Raw genomic sequence first — 16,521 nt, forward strand, 5'->3', positions numbered from 1 at the left:
AGAAGGTTCAACTCTTCACTCATACATGAGGGTGGAATTCAGCATGGTGCAGTCACCGCTGCTTACACTGTTTGTGAGTTCACCAACAGGAAAGTGATTTAAAGGAAGCAGCTCCATTAAACCGCTATAGGCCATCCTGTCTCTTCTCTCTCTCTCTCTCTCTCTTCTGTCTGTGCTGTAGCTGCCACAAAACAGCCTCCCTGCTGGCCTTCACCTTGTCCTCTTTGTCCCTTGCTGGATTGCTGCTGACAAGGTGACAGCTGGAGGGCCTGCATGAACTGTGAGTGAGCAGTGATGCTCTGTCTAAAGAACGCAGGGTGGTTAGCTCTATAGCGAAATTAACTTGCAAGCAATCAGCAGAATCTGCATTTCAGTATTTTTGTATGATGTGAATGTCAAATCCCAGGCAAGAAACAAAGACTTGAGGAAGAAGAGGGATTTGCTGTCTGGTGCCTTCAAGAAGCTGAAGGTCTGAAATAGTCTTCATGAGATCAGAGAAATCACCTAAGAAATCAAATGAACTTTCAGAGCAAAGGAAAATCTCCCACCAGCAGAGCTGCAATTTAGGGGAAAGAGATTACCTGAAATACAGGAAACAGGCCAAATTCTGCCTCAGTTATACATGCATAAACCTAGTATTATCTCTACCATGACAACTTCCCCTTATGGTTACAGACTCCAGAACAACTTTTTTCAGTTAACAAAGAGATAGTGTGGCAGCACCAGCTTAGTGAACACTTCCCTAACATCTTGTCTTCCCTTTCACAGAGACATCTGAACTCAACCTAGATACCAGAATAGAAATCTAAAGAGACCAGAATTCTCTCATATAGAGTATTTTTGTACAAGACACGCATAAAAAGACATAAACATCTCTCTTAGTATTTAGGTATTTCCACTGCTGTATTTGGAGCAGTGAGTAGAGGCACAAGTAATGAAAGAACGAATACAGTCCATGTGTGCAGAGAGGGGAGGGAAGGCTAGGGACAAGTTAACCAAAATTCATGTAAGCCCAAGCAAGCTGAGCTGAATGTTTTGCGGGAAACATTTTTTTCTTATTCCTAGCAAAATTCCAAATCTTCAGGAGGTTAACTGCTCCTCCAACTGGAGACACAATATCTTTTCCCAAGTTGAGAGCAGAACTATGACAGTTTACTCTAGCCAAGTGTCTGCCATAATATGCAGTGTGTCTTATGGAGAATTTAGAAGGGTCATACCCCAAGGATATCTGGGGAAGAAGGGGGTGGATGCAAAATGGAGTTAAATAACACTGCATTCATTCCTGTCTCAACAAATAGCAGGAAACCAAGGGAGACAGCAGCCAGCAGGGCAGCATTCAGCTTCACTGCAGAAAAGGGACTGCAGAATCATGAATCAACAGCAGCAAGTAAAGAAAAGAGGAAAAAAATCAGGAACAAAAACGAAAATCACTGGCCTGGGTTACAGTGAGAGAGGGTGTCTCAAGTGCAACACCAAACATTTGTGCTATGAAGGGAAAAGCTGTGGTGGAGCCTGTGCATCTGTGCATGGATGGGGAGGAACAGAAAAAGGGATATGTGCTTGTGTCCTCCAGGTGAGTGAAAGACATAGTGGGTTGTTACGGGGTGGGGAGTCTCGAAAAGAGCGTGGGGGAGCAGGGATAGGGGAGGGCAGGAGGTGCAACAGGACAGGACTGCGCATTATTATGTTGCTCAGCAGGGGCTGGGGAAGGTGAAAAGGCAGAAGGGAAGGAAGTTCTTACCACATTTGGAAAGTCTGCCAGTCATCAACTCCATACAGTTAGTGGTGTCTGGATCATAGAACGGAAAGAGGAGGGAGGGAGGGAAAAACATAAAAAAAGGTTTCCATACCTCTGTGCATAAAGTAGTAACTTAGCACATTATTACCTGAAGCAGGAAACATATACACATCTTGGTGTTTACACAACCCAGGCCAAATTCTGCCACCCACTCTATGCCAGTGCAAACCTGGCCCTGTGACTGAGAGCTGCTTCAGTACTGCTGCCTCCACTCACCCCTTTATCGTAGCTAGAGGTATTTATGAGATGTGGGAAATACTCTGCCACCACATTAGCAAAATATAAGCCTTGAATACAGTGTTTCACCTGGCTAGCTTTGCAAATTAGCCTGCAACAGCTGGGAAATGTCCAGCCAGCTCAAAAACCTGGAGAGAGGGAAGAAATTTAGCCCTGAGCTACTGGACATGGAGTGAAGCTACTTGCACGGCTCAAACCCATCTTTCAAAACCCAAAGAATAATGTCAAAGTTTCAATCTAACTCTCTCATTCAAGTGTAATCTCTCACTGCTGTTGCTTTCAAGGTCAGTGTTCACAGGCAATAGAAGCACTTTGGGAAAGAGTGGCAGAATCTGGCCCTAAGACATTACTGTCTACTTTGTGTATAGCTCCCATTGCCACAGAATCTGGGTGCTTCTTACTCAGGTGCAACAAGCAGAAGGAGCTCCACATGTCAGCTTTAAAACAGAAAGGCCCAGCCCAGCTGGACGCTTCCATGTGGAACCTGCTGTCAAGCCAGATCTGCTGCTTTCAGCCAGGATTCCCTTGCATTTGAGGTCTAAATCACTGTGTTCCTGGTCAATGTGGAGTACTCACTGCTGAGCAGGTGGCTACCAGTTAAAGCATTCAGATCAGTCTCAGATTTCCTCTTGCCTGAGCTCTTGATGAACACTTGGGTATTCAAGAAATAGGCTTCTTGCAAACATGCACACATATGCTGAAAATCCCTAATTGCCAGAAAGCTCTAACTACTCCCTGCTAGCTACTGCTATAAAGTCTGCAGGACAGAGGGGAAGATAATTTCTCAACATTCCTCCTGTTAAATATTGAGAAAAGTAATTTCATAAGAGGAGGGAGGGTGTTTGGGTGGGCTGAACTCATGCTAGAAGAGCGTGGCTATGCACCTCTTCTGATGCAGCCAGGCTTGTGCTGCATAGATCATCTGGGAAAGCATGGAGTAGAGAGGGCAGCTGCTTGGTCCAGTGACACTGGTGAAAGCATCTAAGCAGTGGTTACATGCTCTCCATCCCCGAGGCTAAAGGTGGGCTGGCAGAGGTCAGTGGGAGTTGATACCCATGAAGTTCTCTCAGAAGGGCACAAGATTGAGAGAAAGGGGAAGAAGGACGGAGGTGAAGGAGAAGAGAACATTCAAGATCTAGAACAACACAACAGAGGTGTCAGAAGGGCCAGGAGTTTACCTGCCACTGAAATTCTTTGCCTGGTCTGGCAGGCAAATAATTTAATATACAATACAATTTCAATATATTTCTCCCTGAAGATACCTCACAGGTTTGGGAAGTGCCTATGGTTGCTGATCGAGTCAATGACTGAAGTCACACTCATAGGTCGTTATAATTTTTTTCTTTACTAACTAGGAGAACCTTGTTGTCTTGTGCCTTTTACGGGTTCCTGTCCAGCCCCCTCAGAGTCACCCACCCTTTGCTATAATGCAGAGTGATGCAGGTCTATAGTGGTAGACCCCAGAGCATTCACACAACAATGAGCAGAACTTAGCTTTGAAAGAACACGTAAGAGCCAAGAAAATCTCAAATATGACCAGAAGACTGTTTCTGACTCCCACCTCCAACACCTGGAATTTTTCCCTCAAGTGTATCCAGACTCACTGGCCACACAGTAACCAGAAATCTGGAACAAAAAAATAGTATTTGGATACTGTCAGAGCAGGTAATCATTGTGGGTGGTTACTAAGATCCTCCTGAAATTGGTATTTCTCTTTCATTCTTGATTTTAGCAAAGTAAAAAGTAATCATGTCTCCTTAAGTTAATACTGCCTTTTTTTCCTAACTCATTTGTAGTCAGCACAGCTCTACTTAGTACCTAAAGTCAGTTGTGTCACAGGTCTACACACATTAGTTGTGTGATTAGAATACAAGCTGACAGACCTACACACAAAAAATGGATTGTAACAGAGGCTTTTTGACAGCAGAATATCTTGGGCTCTGGATGCCATTTGGTTCCCAAAAAAGTAAGTTTGCATGTTATAGAATTAGTTTTGATGGATGAGGAAAATTTTCTGAAATATGATTACCATGGGAAAAAATCAAACAAACACTAATTAAACCTCTCATTTGTCTTTCTTAAAACTTTTATGCGCAACTATGCTTTGAATTCTCCATATTGTCAGGGTTATTCCCAGGAACTGCACAGGAATTTTTTTGTATTTGTAGTGCCTTTACAACACCTGATCAGATGTTTTTTCCGCAATTCCTAAGGCAGAGCCAGAGCTCATACTGCATCACCTAAAAGACAGTATTAATGTGTCGTCAGCTTCTCTTTTAGAATAATTACTTTAAGACTTCTTTAATTTCATTTAATTCATTTAATTTCATTTAATTTCTTTTTTTTTTAATTTCATTTAATTTTCATTTAATTTCTTTAATTTTCTTTAACTTCATATTGTAACATCTGCTTTGGTAAATACTCTGTCGATAAAGTATTCCATCATTTTAAAGCAGAATTTTTATTCTAATTGGAAGTCTTAAGATTCTTGCCAGTCAGCTTCTGCTCATGGATAGTAATCCATACTCCACAGTGACTGTGGGATCCAGATGTTCTAAGTGAATAAAGCCAGAGTCCAAAGGCTTTTAACTGTCTGGGAAGCACTGATGGGTCATGTAACTGCATTTTTAATGTGTCCTGATTATTTTTTAAATTAAAACATGGTGGCAGTGCCAGCTCTCAATCCTTCTGATGATAAGGCAATTCCTTATTTTGTAGGAATTGCTGGAAGTCATGCTTTGGATTTGACCAAGACTCTTTCATAAATGACACCCAGTTCAGTTCATTAACAGATGGCAAATGCTTTGGTTAAAATAAGATCTCCCTTCAAAAGGCCAAACAAACTCTGAATCCATTAGAAACTACTAGCGCTCTGTTGACTTTTCTTTCCCCATTTTCTTTATTCTTTAATTTCTATCCTACATAAATTTCACAAGGAAGCTGCCTGGTTTGTGATGCTTCTGATATCTCTGAGACCCAGCCCAGCCCAGGCAATCTCACCCAAACAGCTGCTCCCCTGAGATCTCCAAATGCAGGGCTGGATCCCAGAAAGCATTGAGCAGCTCATGCCAGATGCTCACAGTCCCCAGTAAACACTCCCACTAAGGGAGATAATGTCAAGGGAGCCACCAGCTCCTCTGGTCCAAGGTAGTTATCATGCAGATTGAAATTCCCCAGTGTTTTTGTACTTATTTGAAATTCTCTGTTTTCCTATCAAAACTCTGGAGAGCTTGGACTTTTTTTCTACATGCTTTATTTCTGGACTACCAGTAACTATTTCAGTTAATTTTAATGAAGGCTGTTCAGTAATAATACTAAAGCTGTTGAGCAAAAACACAGTGCTCTGCCAATCCAACCAGGCATTACAGGCATTTTTGCAGGTGGAACTATGAGAGCAAGATGAAGTAATTATACTAGACACTACAAGAGTATAAGACATAAGGGGTCACAGAGGATTGTAGGAAACAAGAGAAACTTGGGACCTGAATGAACCCCAGAAAAACTGACCTGCAATCTAATTCCAAACTGGTATTTGCAGAGTCCTTTTTTTTTGAGTCTGCAGCTGGAAGCACTTCATTTGCTCCTTACTCCCTTTTCCATCTTGATAAAATCCTTCATGCATTTGGAAACTGTAGGTTTCTTACTTTTTTTTGGCAGCAATTTGTCAGCCCACAGCTCTTGTGAGCTATAAAATACCTGGAATTCACAGATCAGTGCCCTAGCAAGAATTTGCATTGCCCTGTTTTGAAGCTGGATATGGTCTCTAAACACTTGTTTATGCTGATGAAAGGCACTTCCAGCAGTAACAGTGAGATGCTCTGAACTTGGAGATGTCAATACATAAAATCTGATATGAAGTCAATAAATATAATAAAAAAACAGAAAAGCTTTTACAAAGAAGTTATAAAGGTTATTTCAGTATTGCTGATTGCCTAGAACCTAGGAAAATGGGAAAAAAATCTGAATATGTAGCATCCCACACTTAAAACCAAAGCTCAGAGAAGCAAGAAAATATTAGGGAAATAAAAATTGCTACCCTGTGAATGATCACAGATGGCTTTTGCATGTCCCTATTTACCAGCTGCTACTATTACTCTTTCATGCAAAGGCTTCAGAGAAAAACAGACCATGATTTAATGGAAAGAGTGCTGGGCTGAAACAAAGGAACAAATCTGAGATATCGTCCTCCATGGAGAGAGATCTTTTTATCCCAGCAAAGGGCAGTCTGCCCAGGGATTACCTAAGTAGAGATTCTGAGTATAAGGGCCCTGGATGGAGCCATTCTTGGACAAAAGACAAGGCTGACTGCTCTCACAGACAGTGAGACTCCCTCTTGATCCCAAAGGGGTCCTTTCATGGTCTCACTGAGCGTAATGGCTTTTGTGATACCAATAACAAGCACACATAGACAATTTTTCTGGTTCAGATCAAAGGCCAAAACGATCTGAGAGTCAGACTTGATGATCCTTGTGGGTCCCTTTCAGCTCAGAATATTCTGTGATCTGGTGCTCTGTCTCCCTCAGCGGCTCCACAGACACCCAGGAGTGAAAGAGCAGGCCAAGCATACAGAGCACTTCTCCTCCCACTGCCTCACTCACCACTCTCAGCTTGGAGATTTCCTGAACCTGCTGCAGTTTCTCTGTTTAGCAATCCCATAAAGATTTCTCTGCAGGGAGTTATCCAACCTCCCTGTGAGTGAGAAGCAGTACTCAGGGGAAGATAAGCATCTGTAAGCTGCTCACATTCAGAACATGTCTCAGTGAGGAGTTTCACCAGTTCTAGATTACACGAAGACACGCTTTCCAATGGCTTTTTTGGTACTTGGCTTCCACTATCTTACACTGGCCTCTAGTTTCTTTCATTAGGAAGAAAAAATGAACACTCAATCCCTATCTACTTGTTCTATGCAAGTCATGAGTCACAGACCTGGTATTTGTCTCAGCAGTTATGGCACAGAGGTCCTGAAACACTAGGATACAAAGCTGGTATGTTGCACTAAATTTGTCCATCGAGACAGTGAATTTTAGAAGCGTTACATGAACTTTTGGAATGGATTTCATTTATTTACACTTTCTTTCAGGTAAAGGAGGTAATCTACTTTCCTGCTTCAGAGTATGCCAGAAAAAATACGCACAGCCAGTCTTAGAAAGGAAAAATGGAAGTGAATGAAGGGATATATGGAGGAAGGGATATTATAAGGTGCTTAAGTGTGATGACACAGAAACACATCTGCCTAAATCAGGTACATAACAGGCTCACACACACACACACACACACAGATGCATGGGCAACATGACATCTACAAACACTGTTGTTAGCTGGAGGAATGAAAAAGAGAAAAATGCATTCTGAAACCCAGGCAGGCCGGCTCAGGGGGCTGGGATGCTGCACAGCAGATCAGAGGGGCAGCAGAGAGAATGACTCTCACTGCCATATGTTCATTAGGCCTTGCTGTTCTGCTTTATACTGAATTCATTAAATCTTCCCCTTCTGCAGGTCTCCCTTTACACTCATGCACCTTTCACAAATTGCTTTCATCATCCCACCTGTAACAGCATCAGAACTGTAAGGCAGGAGAGACAAACACATAGGATTTGTCTGTGCACGAGGAGCTAGGAAAAGCTCCAGTGCTGAACCAGTGTGGCTGGTCAGGAGACAGTACCATACTCAGAGCCATGGAGGAAGAGAGTCTAAGTGAAGGTGAGCTCAATCTGTTGCAGCAGTAGACTGCCTACAGAGTGTCCTCAAACCATGAACCTGAAGGGCCCAACCACCACAATCCCTACATGGTGTTCAGAGCTGGCAACATGGAAGGAGAAGAGAAACAGAGAAGACTTTGCTTTGTTTCTAGTGAGAAATGCCAATTAATTCCATGACAATTTCAATGAAGATTTTGCTCACGTTTCCAGCCAGACACCCAGCTAAGCAAGGTGCTGAATGTGAACTCTTCTGTCCTTTATCCCTTTACTTCCCCTTACTCTCAGTGGCTGGGGATGTGAACTACTGGGCAACCCTTCTTTGATGCAAAGGTTGTCTCTTTTTTGGTAAAAATCCCTTTATTTCCCTTCTCTTCCCTTCCCTTTCTCTCTTTCTTGTATGCTGCTCCAACCTAAAATTTTCAGGTTGACTTCTCTCATTTTCAAGAGACGTGCATATTCCTGATCAGGTCAGGTGGTGTAATACAGAACAGTTTGGCACTGTGTCTTGTGAGCTGTCTTGCCTGGGTAAGTCCCCAGCCATGGGAATTCTCATTTTTAAATTTCAAGAGACCATTCATTTTGGTTTTGCTCCACGTGGACTTATCTATTCCACTCTGGCATTAGAGGTCAGGCTGGGTTTTCCCTGCTAGAACAATATGCTCTCATTTTTCCATTCCAGAACCAGAGCAAAACTGTAAGTCAGATACATTTTTCATAGCAGACTATGCCCATAACATTTCCCTGAGTCTTGGTCAGATGAATGGTTTTTATTCCTGCTATAATACGGCTTTCTTAGGGAGATATCCTGCTTCACATTCAAGTGTGCAAGAGGGTTCAAATTTTTCTATAGAGCCTCAGTAACTAGCACAAATTAGGGTGAAGAAGTTAAGAGAGATCATCAAGTTATTTATAAACCATTTTTTCCTCACAGGAAAGTAAGGGTATACTTCATTCCCGAAGAACAAGGAATGCCTGAATATTGTCCACACATCAGGAGTAATATGAAATATGTTTAGATGCTTTCCTATCTCAATCCCCTCATTCCCACTGAGCCCCAGCATTTCCCAGGAGGAAGGGCTGGCAGAAAATTCTAGCTGCTTCCTTGAGTTTGATTTCATTTCAGAAGTCCAGACAGTAAAAACCTGAATCAACCTTATAGTGCCCTTGTTTTCCTTGTTTCTGAACAGAATGACCCAAGTGCTGGGCACCACTGTATTCCAGCATGCAGAAGGGTCAAGCAGTGCTGGAGGCCAAAAGCAAAGTGGACGCTGAACTGAGGATATTTCTCTGTCAGGTACTAGGCATACACACTTCTAGATACAGTTATTTTATCTTTGGATGCTAAAGCCACACTGTTAGACCAGAAGGATGTAACCCATATGTGCAATGAGCCAAGGACATCTGGGACTTAATTGTAGGATGTAATGTCAGCTTAACTCCCCCGCTTTTGTCTTGGCTTGCTCACACAAGGGTCAAGAACAGAATTTGGCTCTAAAGCATAATATTTATTTACTTCCTTTTCATCTCCCACTCCTTCTGCCTCTCTGTCTTCTGCTGCAGTTTCTGCTCTCTGCCTTGCTCCTATTTATTCCCAGTATCTGCACATTCTTTCTGCTTTTCCCTACTTTTCTTTCCTTGACACATTCCCAGTAGCTTATCAGCCTTAAGTTTTCAACTTGCACCTTCTTCTTTGTTCTGTCCTTTTAAAGGATAGAAGAGTTACCACTGAGATTTTGTGTGTGTGTGTGTGTGTGTGTGTGTGTGTACAACCACTACAGTGTCCAGAGTGAACACCTGCTACATAATGATGGGATGAGGCCAGCTTCTGTATTATCAATTCAGGCTGCCTGCACATCCAGATTGATGTCATTGCACAGGGTCACGCATGTAAGGCCTTCTCTACCACCACGAGGAATTGAAATTTACTTTTCAAATAGATAAAATATAGCTTCTGCAGAACCTTGGTATATAATTTGTGCTACCATAGTATTGAGAATTGGATCACACTGCTGGAAACTATTAGCCACCTTCTGACCATATGTTAATGGCTAAGTTAAAAGTAGCTCTCAAGTTTGTTCAGGGAGCCACTGAAGTTGGAGCTTTCTAAAGTAAGTCTGAAGGATTTGAAAATCAAGTATCCTCTAGAGCAGGTCCCTACTCTGGGAGATTCTGGAGCTGGAGAAAATCTGGATAGATCTGTTGATGATGCGTCTTTTGATGGAGAAGTGGGAAAATGGCTCTTTGGGCGGGCAGAGGGCAGAAGCTGTTCAACTGGGGAATGCGCTGGGAGCACTGGAGAGGGAAGGAGAAACGGAGGAGTAGGGTGGGAGCAGGGAGTTACTGCTCTGTCTGAATGGAGCTCGTTTTTTGCTGTAATCAGAGGGATGGCCTCCCTCAGCCTCCTGCTATGAGAGGCATTTTACCTTCCTGTCCCTGCTGAAGATGCTGGACAGTAGAAGCCACTTACCTGATAACTGCTGCACTGAAGGCTGGTCATGTGTGCTTAACAACTGTGCCTGAATGGTTTCTACTACCCTCTTAAAGCGACGGCTTGGACCTGCGGGGAGAGAAGAGGCAGAAGTGGCTGTGAGAGCAGTGGGAGCCAAGCCCACACACAAGGCTGCAGGGGAAGGATCACAAGCATCTCCCCTTCAGTCTTGCTCCCAGAAGTGTCCTGACTGCGTGTCTGTCCTTCAGCCAAAGGGACTGTGGTGTGCTGGACTCAACAGGAAGAGGAGTGGCTTTGGGGCTCCATTTGTAAAGACAGAAAAGGTGAGGGGGTCTGTTTCTTCTGTTCTTTGTTGCAACCCCTGTAGGGGGCATGTGGCCACCCAGAAGAAAAGGGTGAGTGCATCTTCCTGTCAGAAGGAAGAAGCTATGGCCTCACAGTGCCCAGCTGAGACTCTGGGACTTTTCAATGAGACAGGGAGCCAGTATCATGAGTTACACCAAAACTGGTGTGCAGAACAGCCATTTTAGCACTAATCATGGCAGTGCCAACTTCACCTCTTTGGGAATCTCCTTCCCTCCCTGCATTTCCATCACACATTTCTGTTCCTGATGTCCTCACCCCTGACTGAATCTTCCCAAGGTTAAGCCAGCTATATTTTTATCTCTGGCAGTGCAATTTGCAGGCCTCTATAAGCAGCAAGGACCAAGCCAGCTCACACCCATTTTAGAGCTTTGCCATGATTACCTGATAAGAGTGTGAAAGTGACAGAATAGATCCCGTTCTCCTTTTGTGCCTCTCCCCCTTCTGTGTATGTTATGTCCACCTGGAACTTCACTGGCTTCTGGAAGACAGCAGGACCTCCTGTGGACTTATATTCTGCACGGAAACTTGTCTGTGAGATGACACTGTGACTGAGACTTGGGATCTGAAAGAGGTTGGTAGAAGCAGATAGTAGAACCAGTGCTAAAGGGAAAAAATCTGCAAAATTCTGTTTGTAACAACACACATTTCCAAATGAATAACATTTGCTACATTTGCTTCTGGTCTTGAGTTTGTAATGTACAGTGTTCTTGTGAAATCAGTAAGAGCATAGGCTGCAGAAGAATGCACTGCTGCCTACAGGACTGACTAAATTTAAGGGCTGAATATTGGTGGAATACCCAACACAGTTATGAATTTACATGTGTTGCTCAACTTCATACACTCAGTCTTTCTTTTTCTACTCATCCACCAGTTTTGAGAAATGCCTTTTGCTGAGCAAAAAGTGGTATTAAGGGAGTGGGCAGAAAAGTCAGTGGGATATAAAACTAAATATTAAAACTGAGTATTAAAAAACACCTAAGTAGCCTGGTCTGGCTGATCCTGTCTTGAGCAGGAGACCTCCTGAAGGCCTTTCCAACTTCAGTTGCTTGGTGATTCTACGATGTCAGATAGACATCAGGACTCTTAAAGTGCCTGGGATATCCACAGGGAAAGCATTCCTGCAAATAACTCACCCAAATGTCTATTAATATATAAAAGAATTCTGAGAAGCTTTCTGACATCATCCAACATCTGTATATTCAGAACCGTGGTGGAATTTCGTAACTTCCTAATTTTCAAGCAGATACCTTTCACATTTTCCTCCAAAATTTAACAACATACTTGTATTCTATGTATTGCTTCATAAAAGACCAGATTAAAAAAAACCAAACAAAAAATTTCCTGGAAATCTGGTCTCTAATCTCTAGGAGGAAAAATGAAAATGAGTTCTTTGAGAAGCTGACTTTAGGGGTTAATTAGCAGGTTATGACAATGCATTTCAGTTTGGATCTTGCTGTAAGAGATGATTCACTGGTTTTGCACACAAATCCCTACCTAAACCAAATGCACGGGATCACCAGTGTAGACAGCAGAACACACTACACCACCATATAAACCCAAAAGCACAGCTAAATGCATGAAATTGATACAGTAACATGGCTGCTTATAACCAGCGTGAGATGAACACCAGCGTCTGATGCCCACTTACTCTGCACTTCCTCCTTGTGTGCTTGTACAGTAACAAGGGTTATGGCTGATTTTTTTTGAAGTTCATTGCAGAATCACAAAGACTAAAATGGAGTTCAGTATTTTGTGGGGAAAAAAAAATCAATATAACAAACTATATAAGAAATTAAGTTTCCTTCTCTTAATTCTATTGGAAAAACTCTAATTATATTGTTGACTACCTTGAATTGAAAAACCTCTTAAATTACCTTTGCTGTGCTGACTTTTTCATCACTGCTACCTCTAGGTACTGCGAAAAACAGACAATTTCCCTCTGATTTCTTAGGCTGTACACAAACCTCATCTGCAACAACTGAAACTCTGGACACCAGAAGAAATCACCCTTCTTTCTGCCATACAGCACTGAGGTGGGGATTTAAAGTAACAAATGCAGATGCAGGACAGGCCTTTTGTCTGGCTGAAGTGGAGGGCATACCCATTAAAAGGAGACCCAATCTGCTGCCCAGACAGTGACTGTAAGGCTGATTTGACAAAGCAGCAAATCACTGCCTTGATACTGTGCCAGCAGTGTGCTCCACTGCCGTGGCATTCCAAACTCTGGCAACCTGGAGGCCTTGCCAAGAAGGCTGAAGTCTTTTCTCACCTTAGAGAGCAATATCTACAGTTAGTATTTCACACACAGTCCAGTGCAGGCCATGTAAATTAAATCCACAGAGGATGCTTTTGAAGGAGCAGAGGCCCTGTCCAGTAACATTTGGCACATGGAGTCCTGGAATGACCGGAGAGGGATGCCTCCAAGAGGCAGCTGGGGTGACTCACCGAGAGGAAAGCGTGGACTATATCAGCTTTAATGGAGCTTAGTGGTTTGTCCTTGATGACCACAAAAATCTGTTCTTCTTTCTCCAAGTTGATGAAGTTACCAAACCAGGATTTTTTGGCAAGCCTGATGTGATGAAAAGAAAGAGATGTTTAGAATATGGAACACTATTTCTTATTTCCTACATGCCCTTAGCTAGAAAAAATATTAAAAAACACACAAAAAAGTTTTGATGACATGCCAGATGTGATGGTATTACTAAGTGGGAAACAGTATCAGAAACAATATTTCACTTGGTGAAAGCCGATGAAATGACAGACCACACAGCCTTAGTCCGGCAGCATGTGTCACCAACAATGAAAAATCAGGAGCGATGGTAACTCTTCTGACTGAGCCAACATACCAAAGAATACTGCATATATAACATACATATAAATCAGGGGACACATTTCTGGTTTGTCCCCGGGGATCAATTTCTTATGACAACATGCAGATCCTGGCAACATAAAGATTTAAGTCCTTCCAACCCAATTTCAACTCCTTTAGTATTACAGGACTTGGAAAGATGCTTTTCTGGAGGTGACCTGTACAATCACAAGACCTTGTTTTTTAAAGCAAGCTGTTGATTTCACTGGAGCTCCAATCTACAATTTCACAGATTTCCAATCTGTGAGTGAAATCCACAATTATGCAAGGCCAGGACAAAGACTGTCCTGTTCATTAGTCCCATTCAGGGTGTCTACACAGTGCGTGAACTCTGGCCAGCCTACAAAGGAATGAATTTTCAGTATTAAGAAAGGAGGTAACACCATGCAAGACACAATTCAGGCCTTCCACTGACAGAAGTCCAGCTCCTCTGTTTGTTCCAGCATCAGATGGTGGTTTCATCATAAAATGAAAGTACTCTATTTTTTCACAGTGATTATAAACAGTTTGATTTTGATTATTATTTAACCATTTCAATGCACTTCACTGACATTGGCTTTTAAGTTAAACAGGCTAAATGAAGAATGCAGGGACATGAATGTTAATGAGAAACATTATCCAGAACCTGGAAGTAGCATTTCTGACAAGTGTGGTTTTGAGAGGAGAAAAGTGGCTGTCAGCCATGAGACACAGCCAAAGATTTGCCTGACCAAACTAAACCCAGGGAAAATCACACTTAAATCAGCCATATTCTAGCAGGGAAGAATTCAGCATAAAAATGTCAGAAATTAAAAGACCTGCCATCAAGAGACTGCCTTTTCCCCCCTCTACATCATATTTTATAACACCAAATCCACTTTTCAGTATGGCAAACAAGAGAGTGGGCATTCATCCCTCAGTGGAAGAAGACAATTTCTCCAGACAAGGAGAGCCATCTGCAGAAGGGATTACTACACGTCAGTTTTCCAATACACAGCTGGAGCAAGTTGCTAGTAACCTCACTTTCTGTGGCAAAGTGAGGGAGAGGAAGTACAAAGGCTGAGAGAGACAGGAGCAAACTAAGAAACTAATTTGAAGTCTAGGCCTTCAGGATAAAGAACAAAGCTTGACCTCAGTAGTGTCCAGCAATTTGCACTCGTTCCCCATCCCAGAGTGCCCCATGAATCATTCAGCTGTGAGCCCACTGCCCATTTAATGCACACAGCAGAAAGACCACAACTGGAAGACCGCTAATCTGGGCAAATAATGATTTGCTTCATTTACTGCAGGCAACCAAAAATAAGAGTGCAGAAAGATTCACTTGCAATTTGGTAAAACAGTGCCCCCCACTCAATTAAAGTGGGCTGGAAAACTGTCACTCCCTAAAATATTCATAGGCAGCTGTAACTAAGCCAGTGAGCCAGAGATTAGCATAGGGAGCAGTAAAGAGAAAGGGCCTCTCATTTAAATGGTCGTTAAGGAGCCAGGGTTAGAGTGAGAAAGAAAATTACATACTAATTAGCTCATGTGTCTCTCACACACCACAACAACTCTGCAAGCCCCTGGAGAGCTGGGGAAATAGCTCCCTGCATGTAAGGGGTCTGTGCTCATTAGTAAATTAGCACCTGGTTATCCATCTAAAATGGCTGCTTGTCGTAGGCTTGGATGTATCATCATCTGAACCAGGGTTGGCTGCAGGGACTCCAGGGGCCAAGGGGAAGCATGGGCCTGGAAAAGTGTGCTTATTTAATTGCAGATCTGCCATCTTAAAATATGACTTCTCATTTTTGTATTTTCATTAATGGTTTTTCTGGCCCTTCATTTATAGGTCTCTTAACAAGCACAGGTAACAAGGGCCCAGAACATAGAGAGTTTTTTTCCTGTTCAACATTGTCTAGAGTCTCCAGAATCCATCTGGGCTCTTTTCCTCAGTGAGGTTATCACCAGTAATAGTGAGTCTGGAAGATTCACTGCTAGCCTGGGCTATGCTCCAGCTTGTAAATCATTTAAATTCACTAAAATGATTTTGCTGGTGTCACATAAGATGGAATAGATGTCAGTGGCCTCTCCTGTTTCTGTAATAAGCAGAATCAACACACAGCACACATACAATGGCTTTTCTCTCCAAAACTGGCAGAACTAGCTGTACTCATACACCTAGGGAATAGACCCAATGCGAAGAGGGGACACCTTTGGAGTAAAATTACACAATAAAGGCTTTTCTCCTCTTAGAGGGCATTAAGTGTTCTAACATGGGTTAAAATATGAATCCTCAGCATCCTGAATGGCATGCTACAGCACCTCTTCTGATCAAGCTGTAAACACTATAAAATGTACTTAAAATTAAGAATCTTCTTTTACCAAGGCAAACTTCTTAAAGGAAGACTGAGATAGGAGAAGTGGGAGAGGCTGGGTATGTAGATTACACTAGGGAATCCAATCAGGTGTCCAGTTGATGAAAAAAGCCAAGAAATTAGCACAAAAATAGAGGCTGATGCTTTATTACTTCACACCAGAATTTCTCACTCCTATAATGCTGTCCCTTTTCCTACTTTTGGAGTGTCTGACCATGTAGCCTTCTGTGTTCCCTCTCTGTCTCTGAGCACACAGATCAGTAACCCCCAGAGGTTTACCTGCCTAGCATAAATAACAGCATTTTTACTCAAGCAAACAGAGCTTTGTAGGTTTAAACCAGCTGGAGCTAAGTCTCTTTAAATGTCATCCCTAACACATTTTCTAGGGCTTTTTCACATGAGAAAGAACAGCATTACCCAGACATGTCGAAGTGTATTACCTAATCATCAGGTTTGTTAAATGAATGGCAGGCACTACTGCACCAGACAGAGCTAGGACATGTATTTATCACTCAACCCATGAGGTCAATACAGCTCTTGATAAGGATATCTTATTTCTTACAGAAAAGAAGAAAATATGGCAAAAAATAAGATATGTGGAAGTGGGCACTGAGCAACAGACATCTATCATTAAAATATAATCTAGTTCATTATTTTTTACGACTTCTATTATGTTTACTGCAGGGTGAAGCCCAATTGAACTCATTAATTTGGCAATTATACAGAAAAAGAAAAGAGGGCCTTAGGCTTTGACTTGCATCCAAACTGCC

The 16,521-nt window shown here is 42.4% G+C and overlaps 1 protein-coding gene across 9 annotated transcripts in view; it reads right to left on the reverse strand.

Annotated features, from left to right (window-relative positions):
• BRSK2 (BR serine/threonine kinase 2) overlaps window positions 1-16,521 on the reverse strand; it is a 301,974-nt gene that overhangs the window by 10,150 nt on the left and 275,303 nt on the right. For 6 of the 9 annotated variants that reach the window (XM_088057991.1, XM_005522356.3, XM_088057990.1 and 3 more), the window contains 4 exons: window positions 12,995-13,118; window positions 10,931-11,111; window positions 10,202-10,291; window positions 1,742-1,789 (listed from right to left, as the gene is read on the reverse strand). In XM_088057991.1, the coding sequence (XP_087914117.1) occupies window positions 1,742-1,789; window positions 10,202-10,291; window positions 10,931-11,111; window positions 12,995-13,118 (443 nt within the window). The remainder of the gene's footprint in view (window positions 1-1,741; window positions 1,790-10,201; window positions 10,292-10,930; window positions 11,112-12,994; window positions 13,119-16,521) is intronic. The other 3 variants (XM_005522357.3, XM_088057995.1, XM_088057993.1) reach the window with 1 other exon arrangement.

This window comes from Pseudopodoces humilis, chromosome 7 (assembly GCF_049639895.1).
Source record: "Pseudopodoces humilis isolate 2021_Gansu_Grassland_sample_001 chromosome 7, ASM4963989v1, whole genome shotgun sequence".
Lineage (NCBI taxonomy): Eukaryota > Metazoa > Chordata > Aves > Passeriformes > Paridae > Pseudopodoces > Pseudopodoces humilis.